Here is an 11,118-nt window from a genome sequence, read left to right on the forward strand (position 1 = left end):
ATAACGAAGATGTAGACTTGTTATAACGTTAGCAGCAAAATGCGCATATGAAGAAAACTTCATGCTTGAACTAAAATCACTGAAAGCGAACACTTCATTGCGGGCGGCAATGCTACAAGAAATGGCCAAGCCGAAGGAATGGAAAGGAGCGCTGAGAATAAAGCGATCATCCCGTCAATATGAATCCATTCTCTGATCTACGTCGAAAGGTGATCACGGAGAATAGCGTTCGTGTTTCGCCCTTCGTAGAAGCACACGAATCGCTCCAAAGATTGCACACTTCAATCCGCTCGATGGTGGAATTATTTGGTATAGATCGTTTGCCAGACTGGCCGCCTCATGGTGCGGTTGCGTTTGGTTCCACTGCCGCCAGCGCCAACCTCCGCCGGTAGTATCGGTTCGAGTCCGTAATCACTTTCCACCTGTGGCGGAATCTTGTCTCTATGCTGCCGCTGGTGGTCTTGTGGCTGCTGCTGAGCCGGTTGCTGATTATGGTGCTTCCGTTTACCATATCTGCAAAGTGATATCAATTATAATTAAAAATGTAACCATTTAGTCAAACGAAAATCGAATTCGAAAAAATGACTCACTTGTTCTTTTTCTTGGAATTTGGCCCTTGAACCACACTTGCCTGCCCGGTAGCAGCATCATACTCGACCGGAAAGTGTCCACCTACACCACCTGCGACACCACCTCCAACACCACCTGCAGCTTTGAATGCATCAACCAGGATCACAGTTGAATTATTTCAGAGTTGAAACATTTCATCCCGATCTTCACAATCCTACTCACCTCCGTGTGGGGCATGATCGCGATGGGCGTGATACTTTCGACGATTGCCACCCGCTCCGGAACCATAGGAGGAGCTACCAGCATGGCGACCTATACCACCAACTACCGGAACTCCTACTCCACCGACGGATTCAACACCGCCAGCACCCGATGGAAGTAGGTTGCTTTCGGGTAGGGTTTGCTGCTGATGGTACCGTGGCAATGTACAGCTCTTTCCACGGCATCGTTTCATCTCTTCGAGCGTTGCGTGTAGCACGGCCTTTTCTTCGGAAGTCAAAGACGACTCCCGATTTTGTGTTTCAAAGGGATCTGGAAAAAGCACAAGAAAACCGATCTAAGTAAGTCTGGGCGATGGTTGCACATTCGAATGAAATACTGGAACGATATCGGGACCTATTCGCAGATTGTAGTACGTCACCAGTCCGGTGGTGAACTCGCAGTACAGGAAATTGTGTGTCTGATTGATTGTACGCAGGCAGCTGTACGTGTTGTTGTTGGCGTTCATGCAGAAGCAGAACGGTTTGTCCTCCCAAAGCGGTTTGGTGCGCCAGTGATTGCTGTCGTGGCTGAAACAGTTCATCCGCTCGGACAGGCATTCCTTTTCCAGCTTCGCCTTCTTGATACGTTTGCGTTCCTTTTTTCGTTGCCGTTCTTCCTTCAATCGGCGACGGGTTTCACGTGCGAGTTCTTTTTCATCCGGTATTGGACTGTAGTGTAGAAAATAAGAAAGGTAAGAAAGGGATGTTTTTATTTGAACGATATCGATGCTTCGCTTAAAAAAATGCCATACCTTTCTGCTTCAGCGGCACAATAACACTCGGTCGGTGGCACGGTAGCATCGACAGTTGTTGTTGGAATCATATTTTGTTGCACAGAGTTACCTAGGTCCTGGGTTCGGTTCATTCCAAAGTGAGGATCTTTCTCTGTGGGTTTGCGCCGATCGACTCTCGACTCTTCCTGGTTTACTGTCGGCACGGTTGCCGACGTCGTTGTCGTCGTCGTCCTACCGGCGTCTATGGCATTCTGAGAAAACTGTTCTTCACTGGTAGTGGACCGACTCTGTGCGCTTTCCGTGCTGCTTGAAACAGCCATCGAGCCTGAAGCCTCCACACTTGATTCCGTGGTTGACGAGGGATCTTCACGACCGAAACCGGACCCACCACTCGATCGGGAGAGATACGAATCCTCGCTGGAAGTTTCGGTGCTAACTGAAGCCGATTCTGTGGCGCTCGGAGTTGTCGTTGTCGTTGATGTACTACTTCCACCTAGAGCTTCCCCTCGATGCCGGCCACGGTGGTGCCCACGATTCTGTCCACGGTGACGCCCTCCATGGCTGGTGCGGTTAATGGCTTGCCCAGCCGTCGGTTGTTGATTATCCATATCGAAGAGATTTGTATCGATCAAAGGGCCATCGGCTTTCTCGCCCACCGATGGCTTCATAACTCTACGACGGTGGCTAGAACCGTTGTGATATTTTCCACCGGGACGTCGTACAAGCCCTCCGTGACCAACTTTCCGCGGGATGCTATTATCAATCGTAGCTCTCTCTGAGGATTCCGTTACCGAGGAAGCCATGGTCGTGCTGGTGGAAGATACTGTAGTAGTTGTGGTTGTAGTCGTTGTCGGTCGATGCCTCGCCACACCACTCAGGCCACTTTCAATCGTTTCATCTTTATCGTCTTCCTCGTCCTCTTCCGGCTCAGAGTCTTCCCCTCGGTAGCCGTGCGGTTTTTGCTCCCGTAGTAAACGCTTGATGTCCTTCAGCGTGTTGATCTTTTCCTTCAACACACGAATCAGCTGATCCACCTTTAAGCGGTTCCGTTTCCAGCTCAGTTCGTCCTCGTAAATCACATTCGAACAGTTGATACGATCCGCAGCTATGACGAAGCATCGTTTGGCGCTACCACTAGTGCTAGCTCCTTCCCCTGTCGTCTCATTTAAACGATCCTGCCCGATCGTTTCCATCTCCTCGTAATCCCGTTCGATATCGGACAGTGTTTTCTGCAGTTCGTGCACCACGTCAGTCAAATGGGTCGGAGGGGAAGGCACCTCGCGCTTGCTCCTCCTTCCTTCCGCCCGTTCGACATACTCGCCATCTTCCTCTTCTAACACCCTCTCGATCGCATCGATCCGGGCGGCAACCTCTAGCAGCGATTCCATCGTCGGACCCTTCGCTTCCATCAACAGCACCTCCTCACCTATGTCCCCCTCCCCTACCACCGCCGCCGACCGTTTCTGGCGGGTACGTCGGCGCCGGTGGGGCCGATGTGTCGCCTGCGCCTGCATCGTCGCCATCGGTTGCCACTTCGTATGGTCACGCTTGGTTTTGATTTTCGTGTAGAAAAAGTTATCCGACGTGAAACACGCGCAGTTGCGGCCGTTCGTTTGGTCGTTCGATTTCTTCGTTATTTCGGCCAGATGTTGCTGCAGTTGACCGTGGTATTTGCACTTATGCTTACGCCACCGGCCGTCCTCGCTCGTGCACTGCCACTTCTGCCCGGGGACGCAGTTTTGCTGCAGGACCGGATTGGAGCACTCCGTGTTGAGCCGGTCCATCTTCGAGCGGAAAGAAGTCAGGTGATTGTCCAGCGTGTGTTGATTGTCGGGCTGTACAGGGGCTTCTGTAGAACAAAAAAGAAAGCACAATGTCAATCTCCTGAACAAGGCGAAGCCGGTGCGTTTGATTTTAACATACGATCAAATGCATGCGCCTCCTGATGATCGATAACGTAGTCCTCGGGATGTTCGTCGTGTTTCAGCTCGATCGCCCCGGTTTCGCTTTCAACCGCTCCATGGTGATCGTCATCTGCAAAATAATACAATATTATTTATTTACTATATTCCGTTATACCAGCATAAAAAAACCCCATCAAACCTACCATCATCTCCATCCAGCTCGTGATCATCATCATCATCCTCGTGCTCGTGGGAGCTGAAGTCAAGCTCCTTCCGATCACTACCAACACTTGGCACGCTCGAAGCCATGTGCGATTCTTCCGCGTGGCCCCGTTCGAAAAGAACCTCCGGTTGAAGCTTCGGATGAGACACGTTGCCGTTCAGTAGATTAAACCGGGCACTGTACCTTGCCGCCGCAGCACGTTGCCGTTGTTCCTGGAGCTGCTCTGGTGTTTCACGTCGGCCAGAGCTCTCTATGAGGAACGTGTCGGGCCACTTGTCCAGAACCGCCCGGTGGCGATTGAGCACCAACGGCAGGATACTCCGACCGTCCATATGCGGTGGAGGTGCCACACCGCCGATATCAAGGAACGTCGGTGCCAGATCGACATTCAGAACTATCTCATCGACACTGTTATTATGATAAAAGAAAAAGAGGAATGAAAAATAAACACTTAAGTCATGAAATGGGTTGAAAAACTAAAATCTTACATTGTTGCCGGTTCAATGCCAGGTCCACGCATCAGGAACGGTACTCGAACGTCGAATTCGAACGGGAAACTCTTGCCCTTTATCAGTCCAAACTGGCCCAGATGGTAGCCGTGGTCGGATGTGTAGATGATGTAGGTATTCTCCAGCTCGCCGAGAGCCTTAAGCTCCTGATAGACACGTTCGACCGCTACGTCGACACTCTGGAGCGTCTGTAACCGTTTCGTCATCAGCAGATCGGTAAACCTCCGGTGGATCGGTTCCATCTGCTGGGTGACCCGCAAAATCCATTGTTTGTCCGGATTCGGGGCGTGATCGTATGCTGGCGTGCTGTAATAATTGGTAGATATTTATTTTATTCATGCTTAATGTTTTGACACTTTAAGTTGAAGTATTCCGGTTCTAACACAATTTTACTTCTCCGTCAATAAGAGAAATAACCAAATCAATCATTTAAGTTAAACCTTTTGCAATTCAAATTGTAATTTACATATCTTCTCTCGAGTTGCGTTTCAAAACATTTGCTGGGTCATAAAATGGAGCTTACAGCGCACGCTATCCCAAACCGTCCATCGTTTTCTGGTGCATACCGGAATGCACATCGCCCCAGTTAGCCAATCGATAAATATTGTTCATTTACATGCTTCAAAAACTTTGTGATTTACGATGCAGGCGATCACACAGCCCGTGGCCCTTCCTTTCGACCGTAACAACCAACTCATCGCGTGCCGGAAATGGCTAGGGACTAGCAACGGATGAAACGGTACGGGGGTATTTATTCGAAGCCCATCCTTCGCGGGCATGTTTGCGCTTTTGTTTTTCGACCCAATGCACTCCAATTGCATCCACGGGGGGGTGTTCCTTTGAATCCGAGGTTCCCATCTACCGGAACCGAAAAGATGCTTCCCGCATCGCAACAAAGTTCAAACGAAACGAAAACGAATCTATCGGGAGGTGTTTCGGTTCGCAACCCTTAGAGTACCATTGCCCTTGCATTTTTGATACAGCACCCGGCAAAGCAAACTCCCGAAAGGAACCCGCAGTGCAGACCAACTCCCCCAACTTGCCATTGGTCAAACATCAACCGAGCGGCGCACGAACAAATAGACCGCAAAAAGTGTGATTAATTTCAATTAAATTCTCCCCGGTCCAGCGATTTCTGGTGGCCAGAGCTAGTGGGCGGAAGTACGGGATAATTGTCCCCCAAGTGCGCACTCCCTCCCACAGCAACCCTCCCCCAATGAGGTAGCGTAAGCAAATGGAGGATGAGCTCATGCGATTCGTTACATTTCATTTGGTAGCCCACTTTCCGGAATGCATTACCGACCATTCCGGTATCGATTTCATTTTGCGGGTCATAGAATCGGTAATAATTGGAAACTGTGACGATGGTTTACGAATTTCCACGCGACTGTCATTCTTCATCAATTTGTTCAAATGGTAAAGCGAATCGTTACATTGTTACGCTACGTATCTCGTTAAGTTTTATAGGTTCTATTTATTGTGCTCCGGAACAATGCATTCAAAACTTAGTGCGCTTATCGTTGTTGTGTACTCGGAATGGTTAGTTTTCAGTTAGTTTTTTTTAAAAATAAAGTTTTCCACCGGCTAGTATTTCAATTGCTGGCGGATATATTGCTCGATAGAAACCAATCCGACTTCCTTCCAATTTGATCTCTGTTTACAATCTCGCAATTTGCCGGCATTTTTCCGTTCGCCCTGGAATGTAACAAGGGAGAGTGGCAGGACGATGCGGTGTGGCTTAAAAAATATTCTCACAACCCACCTTCGGAAGGCAAAGCGGCCGTTCTGCTCCATCCTGCCGCGTTGTTGCGTTGCAACGGCATTAACATAACTGTCGGAATTTATTGTATGTGCTTTCGTTTAGGAATTTGGTCACATTCGAATCTCATGAATGACATATCAGCGCCATCGCAACGCGCACCATATGTCAACCGTGGCAACCGCAAACAGCAACTGATCCGATTTTCGGGGGCCCGCGACACGAATCAACAATTCCCGGCGATTGATGGTAGTAAACTATTCTATTTAATTTTTTGAGAATATAGATGCTTGGATCAAAATAGTTTATTGGAAATTTTTATTCATGCCAAAACTTGTCCTACCGCGTGGTGGTGATGAGAAAAACGGTCACCCACTGTGTTCCCACGTCGTCCAGCTTCAGGTGATTTGATTGGGAAATAGTTTTGCGACTCCGGATCGCGGTTCGGAATCGTGGCACACACGGGCATCCGCACCGTCCGATACCGTCCATAAATCTCATCCCACGAGCAAAGGCGGCAAGGTCGGGCGGTGAGCGCGAACGCTCGCTATGCAAATCATATGCATGGCTAAGTTTCAATTTCGAATGTGTTAATAATGCATCGTGTGTGATTACGACCGTGGCCGCGCAAGCAACCCGGGCAAAGGCCGGCATGGCGCGCGCGTTCGTGCCGGCCACTTGTTTCAATATTGAGGCAGTGCAAATAAATAAAACTATCACATGATTAACGGAAGCGGGAGCCCAGTCCGGTGGATTCGGTGTGAGTGGTTGCGCTGAGCGGTAAAGGATTAGCGGTCCGAGTGGAAGTGGCCGGGCTGGTTGGAATGGAGTATGGCGTTAATGGATGGTGTGGCGTGAGATCGATTAATTAATTTGCCATCGCCTGGCTGGGCTTTGGAGTTCCGCAGAATCTCGATGTGTTTGAATGTTGGCCTGCGGCAACTGAAGTTGGTGGGTCCAACAAACGGCAGATGGGGTAGGCCAAGTCTAGCCAAGTGTCACACCAGTAACGGGTGATTAATTGCCCGGGGTTTTAAAAGGGGTGCTAGACTCGAGAGTGGAGTACCCTTTGGGGTCAACGTGAAGTGTGCAATTGGTTAGTATCGCTTATGCTAATTCGATGCGAGCTTTTAAATTGTGAGGCGCAATATTTGCTGCCGCCAAAAACCGGGTTCACTTAATGGAAAGACAATTAGAACGCAAACATAGCTTGTTTTTGGTTCAGGGACATGTTAAGTAAGCGCCTTGATTAAACGGAGAGGCATTCATAATCTCTAGGAGACTTTAAATTTAATGAAATAGAGAAATCTAACTGAAATAGAACCCCACTGTGACCTCCGTTTTGGGACATGATATTACTCTTAGTTTTGATTAAGGTTTAATCATTCATCTTCGTATCATTCCATCTCTCGCTCAGCCCACCAATGTTACATACCAAACGTGTTGATGGCTTTATTATTAGCTCTCCCCGCTTGACAACCATCGCGCATACCGCACACAACCGACAACAATAAGCATGATTCATGTTGCTGCGTCCAAAGGAACCCCCCCAGATGAAGGCGATAATTTCGGTGAAATTAATTATGATATCGCGTCCATTTGTCGCCGACGGTGTGTTTACTGTCTACCGGCTTCCATCAAGGCGACGGCCAAAGGCCTGATGCTTTCCGACTCTGGTGATGATGGTGCTAATTGACTTGCTGCCGACAACCGGAGCCGCAACACGTTCACGGGAACTGGAACGACTTCTCGCCGAAGGTAACTAATGTGACGCGTTTTCATTCATCGCCATCAGGGGCACCATCAAACGATAGCTCGTTAGCACGTGGAGGCAAAGTAACCCGAAAGCTGGTGGTAATTTATTGACATGTGACATACGGCCGGTGGAAATGAATGCCACCAAGAAACGGATTTCGATTTTCCCATTTGCTTGGGACTTATTCTGCATTGTGAATCGAAGGGATTCACCACAAGCGCTTTAGAAATCTATATGTAGTTTTGATGATACTGAACTTCCAGCTATTCCTAAGCTAGGCCTACTTACTGATGCGTTGTCACATTGAAGAACAGATGGCTGTACTGAGGGGCCGAGTCTTCCGGGCCGTGCGGTGCCGGGAAGCTCATCGCCAGCAGGACCGGCTTCCGGTGGTTCTGGTGCTTCGACTGGCGCAGGAACGCGATCGAGTCGTTCGCAATCAGATCCGGATAGTAGTCCTTCGCGTAGTCGAACCCGTGCTTGATCTTCTGCCCGTTCATGTTGATGCTGTAGTTGTAGTACTTGGAGTTCATGATCAGCCCGCCCCACTCCCGCCAGCCGGGCGGAATGTACGAGCCGTTGTACTTGTTCAGGTACTTGCCAAAGTACCCGGTGCGGTAGCCGGCGTTCGAGAGGTAGGTGGCGAACGAGCGCGTCTCGTACGTCGTCTGCCAGGTCGTACTCGAGCAGTTGTCGTTGTTGGTGAACACCATGTGATTGTGCACGTACATCCCGGTCAGGATGGACGAGCGGGCCGGGCAGCACATCGGTGTGGTGGTGTACGCATGCCGGAACTCGGCCCCACCGTCCCGCAGCAGGCGTAGCGTGCGCGGCATAAAGTTCAGCGAGCCCAGCTCCACGTCCTGGTCGTCGGTGAGGATGAGGATGATGTTGGGCTTCCGCTCGCGGGTCTGCCGCAGGTCGGCCAGCGGCGGCTGCCCGACGACGGAATCCTGCGCGAGAATGTGATCGACCACCCCGCCGGTGCCGCTCTTCTTCACCCGGCCCCGCCCATCCTGGGGCGCCCGGACGCGCCGGTTCTTCGACGTCCGATACTGATGGTGGCGTCGCCGGCCACTCTGATGACCGTTGCGTCGTTGGTGCCCCTGCCCCTGCTGCTGCTGCTGGTGAGGCTGATAGTCGGTCCAGTCGGACTGGACGTCACGATAGGCCACACTGCCGGTGGCCGATCGATCCGCACCGTTCTCCTCATGCTCTGCGGCTTCCACCAGAAGCGTGGCTCCAACTATCACCACAATGGAGCAAAACACCACCGTCAGCCGCAAATGGCCACTTCTTCTCGCACCTCGCATTAGCTTATCCAATAGAACTGATCGCAACGACAACATTGTGTGGTCGAAAACCGAAAACTACTGAACGTCAACAAAGAGAACTCCGGGATACGCGCTCAGGGAGCGTCGACGCTTCAGGCGTAAACCACACAAACCTATCACAGTTACCACACCACAGTTTCAGGTCCAATTCAAGGGACATAAACCCCGGCCGAACCAGATGTGCATTTCATGAATAACACACCACGGATCACTAGCGACATGGCGCGTTTGCTTAACCCTTCGGTCGACCGCCGTTTCACCAAAAGTCACACACACAGCAAATCATCCTCAAAAGGGCGCGCTGGGCGATCACTATCACACTTTCACCGGCTTCGTCTGCCACATGACGATCGCAAGGATCGTGTCGTGTGTTTCGTTTATTTGCCTCGGTTCTCCCGTATTCGCTTCAGGATCGTTTCACATCGTTATGCACATTTACCGGCTAATTACGTTCATAAAACCACAGCTTCAACGGTTGATTAATGGCACTGGGGCACGGCGCAGCGTGTGATTATTATATTATTATTATTTTTCTCGTTCCACTCGAACCACTGGCTCTGTCGAAACACTGGCCTTACGATTTACGACGACGACGGTGTCCCACGATGATGCTTCCTTTCATCGCCCGCTGATCAAGCGGTTCGTCAGGCGGATGATCTGCACACGATCACGGGAACTCCCAACGATGTGCGCGTTTTCCGGGGTCAACGGTCGCAAATCGGCCGGCGGAAGTTTTTTAGGGGATCCTCCGTCTGTGTTCGTCCGCTAATGAGTGTGACCTATGTCACCTACCGGTGGTGGTGTGCGTCCGGAATTTTGTGCTGCCACAGACGACACCCGAGAGACCTGCCGGAGTAAAGGAAAGGAAAATGAGAAAATCAGGAACAGGAAAGCACAACATGATTAATGTACCGCTAATTTTGCACATGTTGCCAGTTCGCTAGCATTGCCACGGCATAAAAGACCCCGGTTAGCCGGTGGAAAAGTGACACAAGCCGGAGGATGATTTATGCCAACGGCGTTTTCCATTCTAACTGTGCAAAACAAATAAAAATAGGTGATAAAAAGGTGCAGTGTGGAAAGTGCAATTGTAAAATGGAATGCCACAAAAAAACGCACACGTGAAATGATGCATTACCATTTGCATACCTTGCCGGCGAAATGGAACTTTGCACTACCATAAGTATAGTGCGATTGGAACGGAAAAGATTATGTTTTAGCACACTAATGTTCGTCCGAATGTCTAACCTCACCCTAATGAACATCCAGCGAGTCCTTGTAGCTTCAACTGAGAGCAAGAATAGAATGAGGCCAAAGCCAGAACGTTGCAAAAAAACCCCCGGTGGAACGATCCAAACAGAAACCGGGACCATTTCGAGCCGAACCGGAGATTGAAAGGAAAACGGATCGAAAAAAGGAAAAACACACGCGAGCCCGAGAAGGAAACGCACCCGACCGCTAATTACCGAGCGGGGAGGTGTGTTTGCTTTTGAGGTTACACGACCAGCCAGGAATCTTGGAGCTGCTCCCTCGCCCCGGACAAGGCCGGATACTTGATCTTACCTCCACCTTCCCCGCGCGGCGCCACCGGTCGGAAGGCGGCGAACCGTACAAATGGCAAAGGGCGCACCGGAGGTAATAAAAATTCGCATTACACCGTAATAGCGAGGCGATTAAATTACCGAAAAAGAAATCCAAACGACGAGCGGGAGTAGATGTGCTCCCCCTTCCATTTCCCTCCTCCTTTTCCTCTTGCTTGCAACGGAACGGAAAGGAAAATCGTGCGGTTCTCACTGACCCCTCGCTCCACAGGCTCTTGACGACGGCTCGAGTCATGTTGCGCGGTCGCGTTAAGCCCCCAAATTAATAACAGGTGAATTTATGTCGATGTTCGAACTGCCCGCCCCTCGCCTTCCAGGCGACGGGAGGCGCCTCAATGAGCCAAGCTACACGAACGAACCTTAAGACCATCATCGGTGGCATTTGCTGGTGCTCCAAAGCGTGTACCGCGATGCGATGGGAGCTTTTGCAAAAAAAAAAACGAACCAAACAACCACCAAAATGGTACA

The 11,118-nt window shown here is 50.4% G+C and overlaps 1 protein-coding gene across 1 annotated transcript; it reads right to left on the bottom strand.

Moving 5' to 3' along the window:
• Window positions 1–131: 131 nt before the first annotated feature.
• LOC131287423 (extracellular sulfatase SULF-1 homolog) lies at window positions 132–9,046 on the bottom strand. Its single transcript, XM_058316471.1, has 9 exons — window positions 8,004–9,046; window positions 4,180–4,506; window positions 3,672–4,099; window positions 3,488–3,598; window positions 1,583–3,413; window positions 1,186–1,499; window positions 793–1,101; window positions 591–693; window positions 132–513 (listed from the first exon to the last, which is right to left on the bottom strand). Exons 1-9 carry the CDS (start codon window positions 9,026–9,028, stop codon window positions 303–305), a joined length of 4,659 nt encoding a protein of 1,552 aa, XP_058172454.1. The 5' UTR covers window positions 9,029–9,046; the 3' UTR covers window positions 132–302.
• Window positions 9,047–11,118: the final 2,072 nt, after the last annotated feature.

The sequence above is a fragment of the Anopheles ziemanni genome, chromosome 3 (assembly GCF_943734765.1).
Source record: "Anopheles ziemanni chromosome 3, idAnoZiCoDA_A2_x.2, whole genome shotgun sequence".
NCBI classification, from domain to species: Eukaryota; Metazoa; Arthropoda; class Insecta; order Diptera; family Culicidae; genus Anopheles; species Anopheles ziemanni.

Bases quoted from the DNA above. Each gene is read 5' to 3' on its own strand.
- LOC131287423 (XM_058316471.1), bottom strand. From the start codon at position 9,028: ATGCGAGGTGCGAGAAGAAGTGGCCATTTGCGGCTGACGGTGGTGTTT. The intron at 4,100-4,179 runs GTAAGATTTTAG...TCATAATAACAG, and splicing joins GGCATTGAACCGGCAACAAT to TGTCGATGAGATAGTTCTGA. The intron at 3,599-3,671 runs GTAGGTTTGATG...ATTATTTTGCAG, and splicing joins CGAGCTGGATGGAGATGATG to ATGACGATCACCATGGAGCG.